The 23,204-nt window shown below is 39.5% G+C and overlaps 1 protein-coding gene across 1 annotated transcript in view; it reads left to right on the forward strand.

The window, feature by feature from the left end:
* Positions 1 to 23,204, forward strand: part of Pde3b (phosphodiesterase 3B) — a gene marked incomplete at its 5' end in the record, with an annotated part of 143,054 nt that overhangs the window by 108,688 nt on the left and 11,162 nt on the right. The window contains 5 exons of the mRNA XM_008853547.2: positions 7,873 to 8,068; positions 9,035 to 9,172; positions 10,739 to 10,850; positions 12,726 to 12,839; positions 18,687 to 18,886. Of these exons, the coding sequence (XP_008851769.1) occupies positions 7,873 to 8,068; positions 9,035 to 9,172; positions 10,739 to 10,850; positions 12,726 to 12,839; positions 18,687 to 18,886 (760 nt within the window). The remainder of the gene's footprint in view (positions 1 to 7,872; positions 8,069 to 9,034; positions 9,173 to 10,738; positions 10,851 to 12,725; positions 12,840 to 18,686; positions 18,887 to 23,204) is intronic.

Below are 23,204 nucleotides of genomic sequence, written 5' to 3' on the forward strand. Positions count from 1 at the left end.
AGTTTACAGCACCTAGGATTGCATCTGACTCCCCCAATCCCTTTTTTCCTGTTTGTTGGTCCAAGGGGCTGCTGGGGCCTCCACATTCTTCTTTGATTTCCAGAGGCCTTCCTAACCTCTCCCTGGCTCTTGCTACATATCCCCTGAACCTTTCAAGTACACAGGCAATCTGTAGGGAGAGAATCCCAGCATCCTGCCTCTTGTACTGGCTGGGACTTTGGTCAAATTACTAACTCCCTTTGTCCCTGTATTACTGTGAAGTTAAATAAGATGTGAGTATAAATGGGGCTTTTAGCCTGAGAGCGGACACAGTAAGTGTTCAGAGAAGAGTAGCTTTAATGCCCTCCCTTTGTGCTTGGCCAAGTGACCCTGAGAATTAACCGACCACCTGGCTCTCCCTCAGGAACTCCAAAGAACACCAGCCAGGCTCAAGAGGCTGCCTAACCTCTTGAGGAAGCCCTGGGCTAGGGAAACAAGGTGCTCTAGGATGGCTTGCTCTCCCCAGTAAACACTCCACTTTGGTTAGATGCTCGAAGCAATGAGACTGAAACAACAGAAATTGGGCCTGGAGAGATCTCATCTGTTCTCACTGACTTCAGGAGTTGTGAAGGATTGGCAGTCAGGGATTATGGACTTGAGGGACAAGGAATCCTGCTTTGGGAGGAGTGAAAAAGGTCAAGAGTCATCTTATTGCCTTTATTTCGCTGTCTGCCCAGCTGGCCCTACTAAAGGGCACAGGGCCAAGCTTGTACGCACTCATGCTCTGTGCAGGCCAGTATGTGCACATACCACACACACACACAGACACACACACACACACACACACACACACACAAAGAAGAAGAAGAAGAGGAGGAGGAGGAGGAGGAAGAGGAGGAAGATAGAGAGAGAAGCGGGGGAGAGGGGGAGGGGGAGGGGGAGGGGGGAAGGAGGGAGAGCATACTCTCTCTAACATAATCGTATAAAATCATCACAAAAAAAAAGATAACAGACAGGTATTCTGGAGCCAAGTATGAGTGACCATGCCCGGGATCACAGATTTGGGTTACCCCAAAGTCCATGTTCCAACATGGAAGAAATTTCATGAATGTTTTTACAGTAACAGAATAAAGAAAGTCATAAATTAACACACTGTACAAATACTCTCTCTAACATAATCGTATAAAATCATCACAAAAAAAAAGATAACAGACAGGTATTCTGGAGCCAAGTATGAGTGACCATGCCCGGGATCACAGATTTGGGTTACCCCAAAGTCCATGTTCCAACATGGAAGAAATTTCATGAATGTTTTTACAGTAACAGAATAAAGAAAGTCATAAATTAACACACTGTACAAATACCTTGGTGTGTGTATTTGGTAGGCAGTTTACTGCAAAGCAGGGAGACTTGTGCTGTAGGCCTCAGATGCTAGCTGATGACGTGCTTTAGAGTTTTGGTTGGTGGAAACTTAGATTTTGTTAAGTTAATACATTCCAAAAGATTTTTATCTGTTAGTCAAAGGATGTTAGATCTGACACAGAGGTGGGCAAGAAATGGCTATTTAGGGAGCTCAAGATAAACTGTAAATAGGCTTTGGACCATCAGCCTTCCACACTCTCTAGTCTTTGAAGTGCTACTCATCCTTGCAGGAGGTTCAGTTTGAAGATGTAGCACTCCCCCCCAGGGACTTTCATTTGCAGTGTAAACCCTAAAAAAGCTGCACCTAAGACAAAAAAGCTCTTATCAATCCCTTCCTGGACTCTACAATTCACCCTTTTAAAGTGTGCAGCTCAGTATTTTATTTTATTACATCTTAAAATGTTGTCTAAAAGGAAAACTGTGATTAATACTTCATACATACTTCAAAAAAATAGAGGAGGTAAAACTTCCCAATTCACCCATCTGCCTTGTATTACTCTAGTACCATGACCACACGAATCATCACAAGACAACAGACAGATAACTCTGTGTACGGAGACACAACAATGTTAACAAAATATGAGTGAGTGGACTGTATCCAGCAATATAAAAATGCCCTGTGTGGCCAGATGGTCCTCCCAAAATGCAAGAATGGTAGGCTATTCAGTGTGTATATGTGTGTGTGTGTGTGTGTGTGTATGTGTGTGTGTGTGTACACACACATACACACACACACACACATAGGTACATGTGTGGGGCACACAGGAGTTGCTTCTCTCTACTGTGTGGGTCCCAGGTATTGAGCTTGGGTCATCAAGCTTGGTGACAAGCACCTTTACCGACTGATCCATCCCTCTTACTCAGTTAACATTCTTTTTCTCTAAAGGTTTATTTTATTATTTTTAATTATATTCATATGTGTGTTTGTGTGTGGACATGTGCATATAAAAGCAGTCACCCACCGATGCCAGAAGGGGGTGTAGGAGCCCTTGGAGTTGGAGTTAGAGGTGTTTGTGAGCCACCCAGTGTGAGTGCTGGGAACTGAACTCTGGTCCTCTATAAGAGCAGCTCATTCTCCAACATTATTTGTAATGGAGAAAGACTAACGTGTTACTACAACTGTGTAACAGGTGAGAACTTTCCTGTGCATTTCTATTCAACATTATAGTAATGGTTTAGTTAGGGAAATGAGAAAGAAAACCAAATAAAGCCATCCATAATTTAAAACTGTGCCTATTCATAGATCATGTAGGTCTTTTTAGTAGAAATCCATAACACACACACATGGAGCAGGGAGAAAGAAGAAAAGTTAAAGAAATATCTTCAAATTATGTGTCTGAATAAGGAAAAGATAAACATGAGGGAAATATTATTTACTGTTTCAATAAGATGACACATTAGTATTGCATACATACTAGTAATACATAATATTCAAGTAGAATAGCTGTAATCAAAAGGAGAGTCACTAGTGGAGGGATGCAGGGAAATTGGGACCCTTGTGAAAAAAACATGTCGGCAGTTTCTGGAGAAAAGTTGCATGTAAGTTCAATAATGTTACTCAGCTATACCATAGCAAAGAACATAGCCAAGAGAAAACTCAGAGCATTCCAGATAGGCTTGTGGATGCTTATGTCATTAGCCGTGGTAGTGCAAATCTGGAAGTAATACAAATATCCACAAACTTGTGAGTGAGTTAGACATTTTAGGGAATGTGCCTGCAGTGGAATTTTGTTTAGCAGTTAAGGCCATGAACTGTTGATACACGCTCCAACAAAGATAAATGTTTTAAGTGAAAGAAGCCAGCCTCAAAACCTTACATATTATATGATAGCATTTGTAAGAAATTCTCAGTGGGTGCATTTGTACAGACAGCATCAGAATAGTTGCTGCCTAGAATGAGAATGGGATTAAGAGCAAATCCATGAGGGGACTTTTAGAGATGACGAGAATGTTCTAGAAGTGGATTGTCATGGTGGTTGCATACCCATAAGTGTACTAAATTTGTTTATTTGTACACTCATTCTATGGGCTAAATGCTTTGTTTATCCAAAATTCAGATGCTAGAATTCTGACCCTGAATATGATGATATTTGAGTGTGAGGCCTTAGGGAGGTAATTAGATTATGAAGGTAGGGTTCTCAGAAGTAGGATTATTTTCTTTATAAAAGGGACCCCACAGAGCTCTCTAGCTTTTGTACAATATGAGAAACTGGCAGTCGGAAACATAAAAAGAGGATCTTGTCAGAACTCCATTGCACTGACTGTGATAGCCCACTTCTTGGCTTCCACATAAACTCCTGCTGTTTATAAGCCACCCAAGATAAGGAATTCTGTTATAGTGTCCTGGACTGACAGCTTAAAATGTGTGGACTTTAAGGGCATGCAGTTATACTTAATGAAGCTGTTAGAAAACAGTGGTAGTTTTTTTTTTTTTTTTTTAAACCATTTCTCAAAGCTCTTTGGATTGGGTGGTTGTGGCTGGGAGGTTTCCACTCGAGGGCTTTCATGCGAGGGCAATGCACCATTGACCAGGACAGCAGTCAGGTGAAGCATTACTGGTCAAATTTCCAAAATGGATTGGAAATTCAATTTTGGGAAAGCTGTTGACCTTTCCATGGGCTTCTGATTTGTTAGCCGTGTTCCAGAAGAGGCAGGATGGAAGCTGCCAGTCTAAAGTGTCACTTCTGCTGTCTTATCGCTGACTAAATCATGACACCTCTTGACATTCCAGCATATTGAGGAATAAATAAGCGCTCTTGATAGAGGAATAATAATGAATTTCAGAGGAGTGTGTGGAACTGAAGTGTTGTAGACCTCTTTGAAGAAGAAATTTGCTGGATATGGAACTGTATCTATAAGATGGATCTTACTTGTTTCAGATCACTGAAATTCATGCAGTGTACATCAAATGCCAGTGATCTCTTAATTAACTAAATTTGCTCTTTGACAGTTTCATGCATGTATGTAATGTAATGGATTCTGATTACTCTCACCCACTACCCTCTCATGTCTCCCTTTCTCCCCTGTCACCCCCCACACAGATCCCTTTCCCTGTTAATGTCTTTGTGTTTTGTTTTGTGACCCACTGAGTTTAACCATGGCCATCTGTTTCACCACAGCATCAGAAAGAATATCCATTGGAGAGTAAAGGGGCATGAGCAGTAGGTAGACATCCGAAGGTACTGACTACTCCCCACCCCCTGTAAAGCTTTCAGCAGCCAACAGGTCAGCAGAAAGACTTAGGGCCCCATGAACCCTTTCTCTGTCCATGACAGAGCTTGTGGACATGCTTAGTCGTGTATAGGCCCAGCACAGGCAACTGCAGTTGCTGTGTGTTCACAAATGCAGTGTCTGTGTCATGTCCAGAAGACAGCATTTTGCTGCCCTTCTCCTAGGCTCCCAGCTCTTAAGATTCCGTCTACCCCTTCTTTGGCGATATTCCCTGAGCTTAGAGAGGGTGGTATAAATGTCCTCTTTAGAGCTGAGTACTCAACAGTCCAATTTTCTTACCACATAGGAATCTGAGCGTCTCCGTAATGACTGTCATTCTCTGTAAAGAGAAGTTTCTCAGATGAAGGCTGAGGGTAGCTTTTGTCTATGATTCTAAACATCACAGATATTCAGAAGGAAGCCTGAAGCCGTGTCAGTTTAGCCAGACAATAGTAGTCAAGTTCTCACATGAGGCCAGTGACCCTCCCCAGCAATGGGTTTTTGACCTGCTTTGTAGTACCAGATTTGAAATCCCTCCTATGGCGTGGGCTTCAGATTCAATCAGACAGCAATTGACTGCCGCCCCATAACAGTCGTGGCACTATTGCACCAGTGGGCACATCGTGTCTGGTACCTTGAGAGTGTGGTTTGTAGGGTTCCTAGCTGTGGTAGTCACTGATGCCTTTTCTTCCCACAACAGCCTGCATTAGCACTTCTGGCCAGTAAGGAAGACACTTCCAACTCAGTTCCAGCTTGGTTTCACATATATACATACATACACACACACACACACACACACACACACACACACATATATGTATGTATAGTTATGAAGATAGATGTATATATTTAAAATATTTTATTATTTTTACTTTATATGTATGAATGTATTGCCTGCATGGTTTTTAGTCAGTTGCTAGTTTAGAATACCATTGAAGTTGTTGTTATTTACCAAGAATATTTGAGTATCTCAGCTACCCTTACCTACAGTCATTATTAAGTAAAAATAATTTACTATTGCCAGCACTACAGTCCAGTATAGTTGACCTGATAACTGAGATGGGTACTAGGTGTCACACAAGTGGAAACCTGTCCAACCTGGAGCACAGGATGAAGAAATGAATCATGTGCTGGGTGACCTGGAGCAGGACAGTGAGATTTTGGCACCTTCTTCAGATGGGCACACAGTTTGAAATGCATGAATCGTTTTATAGAATTTCCCATGTATTTTTGGACCACAGTTGACCATGGGTGACTGAAACTGGAAAGTCAAACTGGATAAAAAGACAAAAGTCTATTTTAAATTTTATTTAATACAATAAATGTTTTTAATTGGAAAAATAATATTTTCCAATCAATAATACTTTCTGATCATCAGTTAGTGAGTTTGTTATAATTCAGTGTGTTAGGCTCAGAACTGATTAACATTTATTCATCACCTTTTATGTGTAATCTCTAGTAAGGTGTCATTATCTACATTTTATGTGGAAAGCTTGCCATTAATTTTAAGTACAAACATCAGGTTTTGAATGTAGTTCTGAAATCCAGCTTGGAGGAGTACTTTTTCTCTTTGTGAGACAGTATTTCTCTAATTCGCCCATGTCAGCTTCAACTAGCGACCCTGCCTCAGCCTCCCTGGTAACCTGCATTGCAGGCATGGGCCCTGCTCGGTGAGGACTCCTCCTTTTTAAGACTTTTTCTTTTTATATGTATGTTTGCCTGCATGTATATATGTGTACTATGTGTGTGGCTTATGCCCCGGAGGCCAGAAGAAGGCATTGGATCCCAGAACTGGAGTTACAGATGGCTGTGGGCACCTGTGTGGTATGAAGTTCCTCACCTGGGTCCTCTAGAAGAGTGGAAAGTGCTCTTAACTGCTGAGACGTCTCTCCGGCCCCTCAGTGAGGACTCTTAAGAACTCACAAGAGCCCAGTGGTGGCTCATAGCTGTAATCCAACACTTAGGAGAGTGAAGCAGGAGCCTTACCATGAGTTCAAGCCCAATTTGAGCTGAATGTTGACAGCAGCAAAAGACCCCTACCACATAAACACAAACCTCAATTTTACTTTTTTTTTTTTTTTTTAAAGGAGAAGGCGTTTAGGCCTGTAATCATAGCAGCTTGTGAGGATGAGGTGCGAGGATGCTAGTTCACACCAGCCTGGACAGTTTACTGAGATGCTGTCTCAGTAAATCAGTAAAATGAAAGGTTTAAAATTCTGTGTATTGGAAAGCACAGAGATCCTGACTTGGAAAGCCTGATGAATTTTCATATATTGTGCTGCCTGTACCCGGGTCTAGAAACTAAGTGTTGCCTTCAAATTTCCCTTTATGTGCCCTTCCAGCTCCATCCCCTGAAGGGATAATTTCCTGTCTTGTAGTGTTCCTGTGTACGACTCATGCTTATCATTAAAACATTTAAGAAATTACTGTGTGTGTGAATGATGGGGGACATGCATACCACGGCAAGCATGTGGAGGTCAGACAGCTTGATGGAGTCTGTTCTTCCACCTTTACGTGGGTTTTGGGGACGAAGCTCAGGTCACAGGCTTGCATGGTGAGCACCTTTGTCTTGCTGGCCCGCATGTCAGTTCTAACACCCTTTTTACAACTTCATAAGGAGACTCCCAGGATAGGAACCTTTTCCCTCCCGACTTTCTTCACTGACCACTTTGTCCCCAAGAGCCCACCCATGCTGCTGTCTGTAATTGCCTGCATTCCTGTTGCTTAATAGTGTTCAACTGAGTGAAAACATTGCAGTTTACTCAATTCCTGATCGGTTTGGGGAAAAATGACCTGTTTAGGGTATTATACTGTTTGGCTACTAGTGTTATTCTGCCTTTCTGTGTACCATGAGAAAAAAACAATAGTATATAGGCAGAGAGATAACACACAATTCATCTTCTTGTGGTTTAAGTTTACATGTGACTTAATTGTATTCATTTATAATTATGAATTTAGAGTTTTGGTATCTAAATCTCTCAGTTGAAAATGTTTACATCAAATTGACATGAAAATTCCTATTATAGGAACTGACTTTTTCTGTTTCTCGCCTTTATAAAGACCCCTACTGTTCTCTTTCATACATGATATATAAACTGAGCCCCAAATGTGAATTATCTGTGTTGTCTGATCACAAGGTACCTGTGAAAAACAGTTCCGCAAGACACAACTTAATGGTGTGATTAAGTAATTTAAACTGAGGTGTGTTATGGTTCACTTTATCTGATTATTTTAAAATCAGTAACCAGTTTTCTTCTGAAGCTGTCCACATCAGGCAAATTCTGTGTTCATTTATCACTATATATACTTTTTGAAAGGTGAAGAAGATACCACCATTTTCTCAAAAGAGTCATTCAATATCGGGGGAACTCAAGAAGAGGAAGCAGAGAAGAAGGACTACAGGAAATTAGTTTTGGAAGGTGATAATCACCTAACAGAAGAGGCACAGCAACCAAATGTAAAAGACAAACTTTCAATATCATTATGTTAAGGTGAAATATAATACGAGTTAGTACTGGTTTCATTATTTTTACCCAGAACAAGATTATTAATATAATGAGATTTTAATTTTTTCACTGAGAAGTCACAATAACCACAGTAATGTTTAGGTTATAACTAATAGTTTTAAGCCTATCATCAGAGAACCACATTTACTTTTGCACGAACATTTTATTTAATTTTATAGTAGATATATTTTATTCTGTTATTTCTTAATGGTGTATTTTGAAGAGTGGAGACTGTGCACAGTCATCACAAAACAAAGAGAATAATTTCTTACCTGGGCTGACAAGATGGCTCAGTGGGTAAAGGGGCTTGCTGACAAGCCTGCTGAACTGAGTTTGATCCCTGGAACCTACATGGTGGAAGGAAAGAACTCTGACTCCCAAAAGTTGTCCTCTGTCCTCTACATGCCCATCCTGGCACATGTGCGTGTACACACATACACATCATGAACATACACAAATATTTTAAAAGAGAATAATTACTTAAACATTTTTTTTCTTGAAGTTCAATATTTAAGCTCATAGAGCAAAAGACCACTATTTATTTGAGGATGCTCACTTAGCAATAAGTATCATTGTAACACAATGAAGGTTTTTTTTCCTTAGGTGTTGGGAACTATAATTTCTAAAATGAAAATGATGGATTTCAGATTTTTGTAGTCATTTGGAAATAGAAAACTTTATCTTTATAATCAATATAAAATCAGCTTTCTGATAATAATAAGACATATTTAAAGCTGTCTCAAGATCACCTTCCATATAGAGAAGGAATAGGAGGCAAGATGAAATATTTTTGAGAAACCAACTACATACAGAGGAGACCATGGGCCATTCTTAGTGTTCAGGTCAAGCATTCTCATTTAGATGTGGGTTTAAAATATTTATAAAGGGCGATGTTGTTTTCTCCTCTGTTAACACAGATTGAACAGGAAGATTCACTAGACTTGATGCCAGTAGAAGACTACGGTTCCTTGATTGAGGAGATGAGCAACTGGAATTTTCAGATTTTTGAGCTTGCAGAAAAAATGGGAGAGAAATCAGGAAGGATTCTCAGTCAGGTTTGTTTTTCAAGTATCTATTTTATTACTGTGTTTTCCTTAGGACTTTATAAAAGAAGAATCCAAATATCATGATACTGGTTTAGGTTCCTGTTCAGCAGTGGCATGGCCATTGAATTTATCTTCGCAGGTATTCCTCAAAACATACAAATAGGTGTGTAACATGTATGTGTGTATGTATGTATGTATGAAAAATCATTTATTGAACTGTATTTTGAGAATTTAATTTAGGATAACAAAGTAATAAATATTTATTTTTTCTTGATTTTTGTGGTTGAAAAGGAATGAAAAATGATTTAGTTCCAACTACTGAGCTGTCCCTTCATTTTATTAACTGATCTCCCTATACCTAGGATGAATAGTTCGTCTAACAATAGAACCAAGAGTCAAAATTCTGTCTGATCAGTCCACATAACGGGATCAAGTTCACCCTCCTAAAATATGAATCTCATCTAGTCCCCTAAAATCTTATCTATGAAATGCAAAACCAAAGACATCATGTGGCAGACATATAAGGTCCTTTTGTTGAATTCTTTAGGGCCCAAAATGTGATACATTTATTTTCGACTTTTTAATAAACATTGGAGAACGGAGTAGAATTCACTGTGCCTTTCAGTACGTAGGACTAAACAACTAAAGAGAAGATGGGAGAAAGTTGGAATTGGGACATGATTATATGATACGCTTTCTATGGCTTTCATGGGCCTTAGAGTGACATCTTCCTGGCTTATTTCTTGGAAAAAATTAATCTTAGAGAAGCTTTCAATACATTAACTTAAAGAAATACATTGGGGGCAGGCTGTGGAGAGATGGTCAGCAGGTAAAAGCCTTTGCTGCTCTTCCAGAGGACCCGAGTTCAGACACCAGCATCCATTTTGGTGGTGCCCAACTTTCAGTAACTCCAGCTCCAGGGGATCTGACTCCCTTTTCTGACCTCCTCCTGCAGCACATACAAGTGCTGTACAGCATATACACATACACACACACACACACACAGACACACACACACACAAATTATATATATATATAAAATAAAATAAATGCCTGACTTGGTGGCACAGGCCTATAATCCTAGCTATAGGCTGAGACAGGAGGATCTCAAGTTCAAGACCAGCCTAGGCAATTCAATGAGACTCTGCCCTAAAATAAAAAATAGACTGTGGATATAGCTCAGTGTAGAATACTTGCTTGATTTGTGGGAGGTCCTAGGAGGATCTCAAGTTCAAGACCAGCCTAGGCAATTCAATGAGACTCTGCCCTAAAATAAAAAATAGACTGTGGATATAGCTCAGTGTAGAATACTTGCTTGATTTGTGGGAGGTCCTAGGAGGATCTCAAGTTCAAGACCAGCCTAGGCAATTCAATGAGACTCTGCCCTAAAATAAAAAATAGACTGTGGATATAGCTCAGTATAGAATACTTGCTTGATATGTGGGAGGTCCTGAGTTAAATCACAATAGCATAAGAAAAAATACATACATTGATTACATTCCTAAATGCATTATAAAAACATACTGAACTAAAAGATATGTTATGATTTTTAAAGTGAACTTTATTTTCATTTAGGTTATGTATACCTTATTTCAAGACACTGGTTTATTGGAAACATTTAAAATTCCCACTCAAGAATTCATGAACTATTTTCGTGCCTTAGAAAATGGCTACCGAGACATTCCTTGTAAGTATTGACACACCTTATTAAGTTCAAATAATAGTGATTTTGGAAATTCCCTCTTTCTTTTCAGATAGTTACTACACATTTGAGAAATTTTAACAAAAATTTTATATTAACCTAGTGTTAACTGACTACTGTTGACATTTTTGGTATCTGCGCTCCAAGCCTTTCATCTTACATAAATTTATTTTTTGTAAAGAGGATCATAATAAATTATACCCATTTATAATCAATTTTTTTCACTTAAGTGTTGCATAGTGTACACCATTTTGTGTATATGTATATGTGTGTGGGTGCACGTGTGTGTGTGTGTGTGTGTGTGTATTTGTGTGCATATGTGCATGTGTTGGACAGACCACTTCAAGTATCAATTCTTATGAGTTCCAGCACTGGGATTGAAATTGTGCATCATAGGGCCCGGCTTTGTTTTGTTTTGGTTTTGAGACAGGTTCTCCTTGTAGCTCCCAGGCCTCCATCTCATAGAGATCTGCCTGCCCCGTCTCCTTAGTGCTGGGGCCATGGGCATGTGCCACCACACCTGGCAGTCTTTTATGTTAATTATCTGAGAACCTTATATTTCAAATGTTTGCGAATATTAAATCAGGAATTTCAGAAAATTCTTCATTTAAATTTAAAGTGTATCCACAAATTTCTATTTTTAACTGTGTTCTGACTTATTGAATGACGGTTAGTATTTATTTGATTTTATGTTAACTATTTCTTGAGCTTCATGTTAGGAAAAGTAGGATTTTCTTTACGTGTTAGGCCATTCTGTTGTTTCCCTCCACATGGGCAAAATATAGAGTAAATCATTCCTAAGCTGACTAACAGTAATGTTTACTAGTTTAACGTGACTTATTCATGCTTTAATTTCCATTTAATCTTTATAGAAAGCCTAAAAGATCAGTATTTTTCACTTTTTGAGCAAAAGCATAAGTACCCAGAATATATAACTAACTGTTCTAGAGCAAAAACTATTTTCTTTGTGTATGTGTGTGTGTGTGTGTTTATGTGCATATATGCATGCAAGTGGACATTCTGTGTGCACACAGATACTAGAGACAGACTTCGGAGTCCTCCTTCATCACCTCCTGCATTATTTCTATGTGGCAGGGTCTCATGGAACCAAGAGCTGTGCTGGTGGCCAGGCAGGCCTCCTGTGTTTGTCCGCTTAGCACTCGAGTTACGGTGCACACACAGCCAGGCCCGGCTTTTCACATGGGTGGTTGGAGATAAACTCAGGCCCTTATGCTTGCACAGGAAGTACTTTTACCTCTAGCCTCCTCCAAGCTGTTTTCTGTTCTGTGTCTCCACCATACACAGTGGTTATCAATAACCACATGATATTCATAAAAGCCATGAAGTAGAAATCCTAATATTTTTCAATGCCTTTCAGTTATCTTTATCTTCTGTATCTGTTTTTATGTCCTACTGTGTTTTCATAGTATATTTCAAAGATTTTAAAGGAAAATATTTTTAATATATCAGGCTATCTTTAAAATAAATTGAACAAAATGCAGTTGGGAAAGATTTTTAATTTTTAATTTATGTGTATTTGTGTGTCTGTGTGAATGTATGCAATGTATGTGTGGGTTCCCACAAAGGCCAGGAGAGGACATCAGATTCTGTGGGGTTGGAGTAGAAGCAGTTGTGAGTCACTCGGCATGGGGCCTAGGAACTGAACATCATTTCTCTGGAAGGGCAGCAAATACTCTCACAGGTTCTCTGAGCCATCTTTCCAGCCCTGTAGGAAATTGCTTTCGTTAATGTATCTTATTTATGGCGATATAGTATAACTAGAAAATTCTTTGACTTTTTAAATGTGTGTGTCAAATGTGAACAGAATGGTTGCCTTAATAGATATTTTGGTGACTTTAGATCATAATCGTATACATGCCACAGATGTTCTGCATGCAGTTTGGTACCTGACAACACGGCCGATTCCCGGCTTGCCGCAGATCTGCAATAATCGCGAAGCAGGAAGTGAAGCAGGTACTCCTCCTACAAATCTTCCTTTCAATTATTTAATTAGGGATAGTAAATCAAGCTGTCTCACTTAGTGGCCTCTGTTCTTTAAATTTTTTCTTCAAGTAAATTTGTTACATAGAAAAGATTGTGTAAGTTCTGATGCATAATAATGGCATAAAAATTTTAAGCCTGTTAACTGTTTTAAGGACTAGATTAAGATCCAACACTGTTGTTTGTAACCTGTTTCCTTCTCTGCCCCCTCCACTGAGATGGCCAGTATCTTGAATATTTCAATACTTTTTTATTTTTGTTCCATGTATATCATATATGTTTAAAGCATGTAGTATCACCGAAATGGAACATATTTAAAACTCTCACACAAGTATTTAAATATTTTTAAACCTTTGAAAACTTTGAAATTTTGCTTCCAAAAAGTTAACACTGTCTCTTATCATAAATACACTTAAAGTGTAATAAATTATAACATTCCCATTTCTGTTATTTGAGCTTATAAAGTGATGAAATACTCCAGTACGATACAGATTCCGCTCAGCTGTGGATGCCTGAGACATATTAGTGCCATTATAATCAGTGTAAAGGTCACGGACTCAGCCACAGTTTTCCACGTGGCCGTTGAGCGTAGTGGCGTGCGCTGTGTCTCTGGTTCTTTTGTGTCTGCTATCTGCTTTGTGCTCTCTGGAGCTCTTCACTGCTCTTAGCAGTTTGCCTTTCTCCAGTGGAGATCATTTTCTTTGCCTCTTTTGTTTATAGATGCATTAATTTTGTCTTAGAAAAATACTTTAAAAATTCACATTTGGAGATACAATTCCATTATATTTTAATTTTTTAGTGATTGCTCTCATTTCTGTTAACAAGCCTGCCCTAGTTCTTACTGAGAAATATAATATGTAAATATAGCACGTTTCTCTTCAGCATTTGTTTTCAGTGTTTTATGAAGCACTCAGGTTATTTCCTTCATAGTCATCCTAGTTAGACAATGGGATTCACCTTGCATGTTTTTTTTCCTTTCTACATACCTGTTAGCACAATCCACGTGTGCTGTGCATCATAGTATACGTAGCTTTCCTTCATTCTCTTAGTTAGGGACTATGCCAGATTTTCCATTCTGTGAATGCTAGAATAGTCTCATCCCATATGGAATCAAGGTGATCTGTTGGTGAGGTAATGATGAATAGCTCCTATTGGGACGAAGCAGTGAGCATCCTAGAAGCTGGATAAGGGTACCTTAGGATGAGAGAAGATGGGGGAGAGAGGGACAAAGCGGGGGGAGCGAGGGAGAGATGAGAGAGAGAGAGAGAGAGAGAGAGAGAGAGAGAGAGAGAGAGAGAGAGAGAGAGAGAGATGGAATATGAGAGAATGACTATCATTCTGCTCAACAGAGTTTCCTAGGGATCTAGTCCAAGACCTGTGCAGATAATCCCCTGCAAGTTGAGGGACAGCTGCCCCAATCCATTAACTCTAAGGCTGTGGATTTTATGTGCAGCCCAGAGTATGAGACCACATGAAATGCTTTCCAGTTGTGCAAGTTACTCTTGAATATGACCAGCAGATCCAGTAATGCTCACAGTAACTTTGGTGGGCAGGACTCCTCCGTGGAGCCTCTGAAAGGCCACTATATATAAATTCATATACTATATGGACACAAAGCCAAGATAACTTCCTAGGCACCTCTTCTCCTTTCTGTAAAACTCCCTAGGTTATTACTGTATTCTGGTAGATTTTGAAAACTAAGTAACCACATGACATACTAATAATGAACTTAGTGCCCTCTGACCCACCAGTATCTTCTTTAATTCATATTTATGGCTTCATGGGAAAGTTCCTGTAACCACTTAACTGAAGGAGAAGAACCAGAAGGCCAGACTTACCGATGGCTCTGCCCAGTGTGCTGTCCCTTCTGAAAGTAGATGACTACATCTAGCTTTATAGGCTCAGACAGGAGTCATACAATCAGATAATAGGGGAGGTTAAATTATAGCAATGAGCAGAGTGTTAAGCAGTGAATCTCCTTGTTCACTTGGTCTAGAAAGAGAGATGGTCAGAGGAAAGGATCTGCAGTGATTCACAGCCAGTGGCCAGCAGCTCCCTTGTGTGCCTAGAGATTTAGAAGCAAAAGGATGAGACAGTTGGCCAGGAGTTCTTGGAAAAAGGTTTGTATACAGAATGTCCCAGTGTGGGCACAGAATTGTATTAGCTTTCCATGTGATTACATAATAAACTGTCACTTCCTCTGTGTGTGTGTGTGCACACGAGAGCTTGTGCATACACCACACACACACACACACACACACACACACACACACACACACACGAGAGTCCTAATAATTTTCATTCTCTGCAGAAACTTGACAAAATTAACTAACAGTATCTATTGTAGAGGAGGCTTTTCGTAATCAGCTGGGCAGAATGATGTCTTCTCTTGTTGGTTACCAATCTTTCCCCATCTACTCCCGTTTCTCATTCCATGGGGTTAGGAGCAATACGGTCAAGATAGCAAGAGTAGAGATTATGTATGGGCTCAGTTTTCTTACTGAGGTTGACCTGGCCCAGGAGTCTGATGAATGCCCATTCTGGCCATAGGAGAGACCAGTGGTGAGCCGTGTTTGACACAATTCCTGGTGGAATCATCCACCTCTAGTGATAGGTTAATTTCACTGGATTCCTTTTATGGGGAGAAAACTTTTCTCCGTTACCTGAGATAGAGTTTATGTCTCAGTGTGTCACCACCATCATCAATGGATTTGCTCAATGTTTATTCATCAAGTTATTGTAGACAGTATTCCACCAGGTCAGATAACTCCCTTTACTGCAAAAACTTGTGGAAATTAGCTTATGCTTACAGAATTTATTGATCTTCCCAAAACCTTATCACACCACAGCTGGACCGAGTTAATGATGTAATGACATTACAAACTCTGTTGTGACCCTTGTTAGCATAAACATTTTGTGGAGTTAGAAAGCTGTCTCACAAGATGCTGTTTTTTCTCTGGGCTAGTAATCGATATGTGGTTCATTTCCACCATGCCCCAGATGCATGCCTTTTCCATTATTGCTCATGCTTTTTGTGTCTCATTTCAGAAAGCTCCCTTTAACCCAAAGTCAGGGAAGTCTGTTTTTCCATCTAAACAGTTTATAATTCTTGCTCTTAAGCTTATGTCCATGATCTGTTTGTAGCTAATTTTGGCATGTGCTTTAATGGAGAGGGACAGTACTGTTTTGTATTTTGATACCTAGAAGGAAATCCATAGGATTTCAGAGAAGCAGAAATCTCTGTTTTACTTTTTATGGTGTTAGAGAAGAAATACAGGACCTTGTATTTGTCAGGGAGGTCGGCCATTCTTCTGAGCCACATCCCGAGTCCTTAGCAGTGTGTATGGAAGAGTTATTTATGTATTCTAAATATGGTGGGCTCCTGAATGCCTTTTACGTTAGAGATTCCACTGTGAACTGTTCTGAGTGTTGAATGAGATAACATGATGGGAAGCCCCTAGCATCACGCCTGGCATGGAGTTTCTTGCACATGTCTGTCACATAGTGTTTTCCCCCAAGGTCTTGGGACTTTGTTGGAGATCAGTCGCTACAGATCCGGACTCTCAGTTCCATTCCATGTACTGCTGTCTGTCTCTACACCAGGACCACGTGTCTTTTATTGCTGGAGCTGTGGCGTATGAAGTTGGGAAGTAGGAATCCTCCCACCTGTTCTTTTTGAGATGGTTTTGGTTATTTAGGGTCTTTTGCATTTACATATAAGTTTTATATTCAACCTTTCAATTTATATACTAAAAAGCCTTGGATTTTGACAACATATATTGTGCTGAATCTGCAGAACAGTTTGGAAAACGCTGCCATCTTGGGGCTGGAAAGATGGGTTAAGAGCACTGGCTGTCCTTCTGTAGGACCTGGGTTCAATTCCCAGCACCCACATGGTGGCTAACAACTGCCTGTAACTCCTGTTCCAGGGATCTGACCCCCTCTGTGCGCATTGCATGCATGTGGTACACTTATATACATGCAGGCAAAACAATCGTACACATAAAAATAATAGATTAAATATTAAAAAAGAAAATGCTGCCATCTTAATACATAATGCTTTCCAATCATGAACATGGGTGTTTTTCTGTTTCTTTACTTCTTTCTTTGAAAGTTGTTTTGTAGTTTTGTACTTCTTTTGTTAAATTTACTTGTGTTTTATTTCTTTTGAGATATTACAAGTAGAACTTGGGAGATTGATTTTTGACTGTTTGTTGCTAGTATGTAGAAACAAGTTGAGACTATGTCCTACAACCTGGATGGATTCTTTTCCTTCTAATAGTTTTTCTGTAGATTTACTTAAATTTTCTGAGTATAAGACCATGGCACCTGCAAATGGAGGCATTCTGCTTCTTTCTTTGAACCTGGATGACTTTCCTGGGGCCCCTTTTAAATCAACAAATCAAGCTAGTCGTCATCTTCTGAAAGGAAGAAAAGAATGAGATCCAGAATGGTTGTATTTAATACCTTGCAGACTGGTTCATTTTTTTATACTAACTTTCTGTTAAGCTTATACACTGGTACCTTAAACTCTGAGTAATGATTGAGTTTTAGGGGTTTGACACAGTAGCTTATCTACCCCAGGCTGGCCTTGAACTCTCAAGTCTTGGCTTTTGTAGCCATGATTCCTGCCTACTGAATTCAAAAGGGAAGTTTTTCTCATTTTATTTTGATTTAAAAAATTTTATAATTTCAAGGGAAATCTATAATGGATATAACATAAGAAAAAGCTCAGACTATATTAATAGCTGATATTAATATCTAAATTTTTATTAGCAGCTTGCCTATATTACCCATGTCCATATATTCATGTCCAAAATTGTTTTTGTCTTTAACAGCTCTGGAGTGCGTTATTCTGAAACCCAAGTTCTATTAAAAACAAACATGCAGTATGAAAATAATGGAAACTTAAAATTATCATCCGTGCATTAAAGTCATTATGTTAACAAATTCTTGTAATGACAAATGTCGATCCAAATTAGGATTAAGAAATCATTTGGACTTTTTGACAAGGCATTAATTTTTTATTATAATTAAAATTTTTCTCTAGCAAAAATAATAGCGTGACCATTAGGTACAGCTAATACAATAATTTTTTATTTGTTTGTTTTCTTGAGGCAGGGTCTCCCTGTAGCCCCACATGGCCTGGATCTCGCTGTGTATACCAGGCTGGCCTCAATCTCACAGAGATCTGCTTGCCTCTGCCTCCTCAATGCTGTACGGTTTTAAAAAGAACAATTAGTAAGTTGTTAGGAACCAGAAGCATGGTGTGAGAACATGTTGTTTCTAACAGGATGAAGCAGGAGTGCTGACTCTTTCCTGGGCCTTTTCATTTTCGTACTTTTTGTCCTGTTACATTATAAAGAGCCTCATGGAGGGAAAAAGGTGGAAGAGAAATGTGGTCAGTGCAGCAGAGGGAGAGTAATCTTCAGTACCAGGCTGGAACTGGGGTGAGAAGCGTAGGTTGGTGAAATGCTGAATTCCTAAGTGTCAGCACTGTTTTTATAATCAAATTTTATGCTTCAGTATTTATTTCTCCTGTTAAATCCTTTTTGATTATACTTAGCCCTTAACAAATATTTGGGGAAAAAAAGAATTTTTACAAACCAATTAGCTTGAGTTAAGAAAGCATTATGCCAGCACGAGAATTTTATCGTGACCTCTAAAAGTGCACAAGAGAGAGCATACTCAATTTAGGTCCGTGGAATGTTTTTTAAGTTAACAAATAAGTAATGGCATCACCTATGGGAAACCCCGTCCCTAGCCATAGCTGTGAGACACTCGTGTGCTAATGTTGTTTTGCTGTTTATTGTTCCACAGATTCAGATGGTAGGATTAACTCTGGACAGATTGCTTATATTTCTTCGAGGAGCTGCTCTATACCAGATGAGAGCTATGGCTGCCTGTCTTCGAACATTCCTGCCTTAGAACTGATGGCTTTGTATGTGGCAGCCGCCATGCACGATTACGATCACCCGGGAAGGACAAATGCGTTTCTAGTGGCTACAAATGCACCTCAGGTAGGGAATAATTTTTTAGAAAGTAAAGAGTAATTCTAAAAGTACACAACCTGCTGCATAGCTCTATAAACCACCCTTCACTGAGCCATGTAGCCATTGTGTCTTTGGCTAATAATACTCTGCACTGCAATCAGTTGGATGAAAACACATAATGAAGGCTAAGGGAATTAGGAAAAAAGCAACTTTCTTCAACTAGGAAACAGTAAATAGTTTATGAGATTACTCCATGTTTCATGAAATTCTAGGGAGCTTAGTGGAAATATTTTTGCCTTTGATCAAATTGATAAAAACTCTGACCATATCTAAAATATTTGTTCTTTCTAGCTGGATTTATAATAAGTAAGGGTAAAAGCTGTAGCAGTTAAGGGTAACATTAATGATTCATTCCAGCCACTCTCCTTCTGAGATTTGTCTTAACACCTGGACGTTCAGTCTCTTAGCTATGAATGTATTAGTGTACTAAGAATGTTTTCTTGGACTGGTGAGATGGTTTGGCAGGTAAAGACATCTGCCTCTCAAGCATGATGACCTGAACTTGAACCCTGGGATTCACATGGTGGTAAGCTAGAACCAGTTCCTGCAGATTGTCCTCCAACATGCCTGTGTCCTTCCTTTCCCCATACATGAATAAATAAATAGAAATGTAATAAAATTCTTCTGGTTTGATATGATTTTGTACACAGTATAACTGATAAAGTGCAGAATTCTATAGAGTCACATCACAACTGAGATAAAGTAGTCCGTGTCCCGTCAAAGAGCCCTGGAGCTGCAGAGCCTCCAGACACACAGGCTTGCAACCAAGCGTGTGGTTTTAAGGAAATTTGGTGTACTCTGGGTGTATGATGGAGAGTGCTGCGGGGTTGTGTGTGTTTTCTAGTCACACCATTTACAAGACGTAGGCACTTGTTACTGTTTCTGATGCCCTCGTCTGTCTTCTTTGCTTTGTTGCTCTATCTGAACCTTGGTTCTTGCCTTTCCATCATTTGTAACCATTTTCCACATCCCCTTTCACCTGTCTCTCCTTCAAGCACTTGAGCTTTTTAAAATATAGGAGGCAGATTCTCTTACTCCAAAGTTTGGTGGTTGGAATTTAGAGATGTACGTATATGTGCGTATGAATGTTTATTTTGTGTGTGTGTGGAGGGGAGACAGAGAGACAGAGATGGAGACAGAGAGAGATGGGTTTGACAGGCCATGCAGTTTATTTTTCCATTGATAGCTCATGGTTTCTACAGTAGGCTTCTGATACATTAAAATTGAATTATTCTTATGTACTTAACTTTGTACTTGTTATTTAGGGAGAAACTGCCCTCTGAGCGGTACATATTTGCAGTACCATTCTACAAAGTTCAGATGCCCACTCTAACTTACCACATTATGTGTGACTTGCCCATTTGGTGAATCATAAACCTGGAGAAAGTAGCACAGTGGAAAATCAGTGGATTGGATTCAAGAGGCTTGCATTTGATTTCTGATTGCCCACTCATTAGGTGTGTGGCCCAATATAAAAGTTTATCCCTCTGGAGCTAGGGAGAGGGCTCAGCTGTTTAAGTGCCTTTTTCCTAAACATGAGTACCTGAGTTAGGCTCCCCAGAACCCTCTGTATAAAGCTAGGCACAGTGGAGTATTCCTTTTACTCTAGCTCTAGGGGTGGGTTTAAGTGGGGACAGATGGGTCCCTGAAACTTGCTGGGTTGGTCAGTCTAGCCCAACAATGTGTTTCAGAGAGTTCACTGAGAGACCCCATATCAAATATATAGAATGATCAAGAGATGTTGACTGTCAACCCCCACATACACCTGCACACGTGTGTGTACCCACCCAAATGAATAAGAACATAAAGTAGACCACACCATACTACACATAAAGTTTTCTCTCTGAACCAAAAAGCATATGTGGTATGATTAAGGGTACAAGTAGGAATTAAAGTATTTGATAACATATAAAGAGACAAAATATAAAAAGTATTTTTCTATTAAAAAAAAAACTGTTACTCCGACAAAATACTCCAAACAATCCTAAAAAGAGAAAAGATTCACTTTTGCTCACCGTTTCAGTTCATGGGTTAGTGGGCCTCAGTGCTTTGACGCCTACATGGAGGCAGCACACACATCATGATGAGGAGTGTGTTTGTGAAGCAAAACTTGTCTCATGGCAACCAGGAAGAGAGCAGCATTTCACAGGCCTTTTCAACGGCATGCACAGTGACCTAAAACCTTGCACTTGGGCCCGTCTCTTAAAGGATCACTACCTTTCAGTAGTGCCTCGCTAAGGACCACACCATTAACACACAGGCTCTGGGGGTATTGCAGATTCAAAGTGTAGCAGAAAGTGTTCTGTTCCAGGTGTCAGGAAGCACTCTGAAATCGGGTACCATGTGGACAGCATTAAAACAGTGCCACGTAAACACAGCTTATACAAAGTACACACAGCAGTTGTCCTGGTCAAAACACAGGCATAGTCTGGAATGACATAGCTCTGCAGCTGTGGGTTATATGACTTTGGGTTTTTTTTTTCATGTGAGGAAAAATGTTGGAGACTGTGGTTACTGATTGCAATTAAAATGTTTGCTTGTAGATTATTGAAAGTATACTTGTTCTGTATTCAGAGGGACATGGATATGTTTAAGTATATTTGCCTCTTTTACAGAATATTTTATAGGTTAAGATAGTAGATTTAAAATGATACAAAAGTGTTTTATTATTATAATGGCAATCATTTTTAAACCTAAGGCTAGGGTTTCATAGTTGTCTATTTGAACATTTTGCATATGTCAAATCACAAATATAAAGGTATATTGAGTTTAGTAAAAAACAATGTGAATGATAAATTCAGTAGCTGAGGAGCTATCTTTTCCTGCTCGTGAGCCATGTACTCGGAGCACATTCACCTTTTCAGGACAAATCGTATCCAAACTGAGGCAGTGACTCAACACATGCATTTGTCCCCTCAGACCTCATTAAAATGGTAGTAACCTGTGAAGCTTATACCAGAGAGGAATAGGTAAAAGCGTCTGAATCGCTAGTAGACCAAAAAATTTGATAACGTTTCTAGAAAGTGGAAAACTAATGGGTGAATGCTGATAAATGAAGCAGAAGTATGCCAGACGGGGCCACAGCACAGCTGGGCCCCTCAGCAACTTCTAAAGCCCTTTGCTCATGCTGCCCTCCTGCATACACACATGCATGTACAGATACACATACACACATGCACACATACCTTTCCTGGCAGAGCTGCTCTAAGGCCTGTATTTACCTCCAGGCAGAAGACTCTCTCTTAAAATATTGAAGGAAACTGCCTGGAGGAACACAGCCTGTGCGTGGGGGTCAGGTGACAACTTGGTGGGAACCAGTGTTCTCCTACTATATAGGCTCCATGACTGAATCCAAGTGTTGGGCTTTTTGGCATCTTGCCAGCCCACAGTTCATTTGTTTTGTTTTGTTTTGTTTTGTTTTTTTTTGGTCTTTTTGAGACAGGGTCTCCCTGTAGCCCCGGCTGTCCTGGAACTCACTATGTAGACCAGGCTGGCCTCGAACTCACAGAGATCCACCTGCCTCTTCCTCCTGAGTGCTGGGATTAAAGTTGTGCGCCACCACGCCCTGGTCACAGTTTATTTTTATATCAACAGGTTACTCAGGATCGCCAGACACAGGGACTTTAACCAGAAGTGTGGAAAGTAAAGGCTAAGTAAACAGTAATTTACCAGACAGAGGGAAGATAATCTAGAGGATAGGAAAGTAATTAAAAGTCTTCTCGGGGCTGGACGGGTGGCTCACCAGTTAAGAGCACTGGTTGTTCTTGTAGAGGATCCTGGGTACAGTCCCCAGCACCTACATGCTAGCTAACAACTGTCCATAACTCCAGTTCCATGGGATCTGACACCCTTTTCTGGCCTCCATCGATATTACATGCACATAGAACACTTATGTACATGCGTGCAAAACAGTCATACACATAAAATTAAATAAATTTAAAAATTTAAAGTACTTTTAGAAAATTTGAGGACTTATTGTGTCTCTAAAAAAGAAACTAGGAAATAAACAGTTCTGAAAAAAGCAGCACCAGAGAACAGTCAGGACATTTTTAGAAACTAAAATTATTACTATAAGCTTTTAGAATGTAAACATTGGAACTGAATATCCAGGTAATGTTTCTTGGGGTATAAATTTTTTTAAATTATTTATTTAATAACCACATACTTAGAAGAAGCATTTCATTACAACAGCATTGACATATTCAGTAACAGTTTCCAGAGCTAAAATGCATCTCAAAATTGGCTGTAAATTTTTAGGTTTACAGTTGAATTATTACAGTTATAC

This window comes from Nannospalax galili, unplaced genomic scaffold (genome assembly GCF_000622305.1).
Source record: "Nannospalax galili isolate Female #2095 unplaced genomic scaffold, S.galili_v1.0 scaffold44, whole genome shotgun sequence".
In the NCBI taxonomy this organism is placed as follows: Eukaryota; Metazoa; Chordata; class Mammalia; order Rodentia; family Spalacidae; genus Nannospalax; species Nannospalax galili.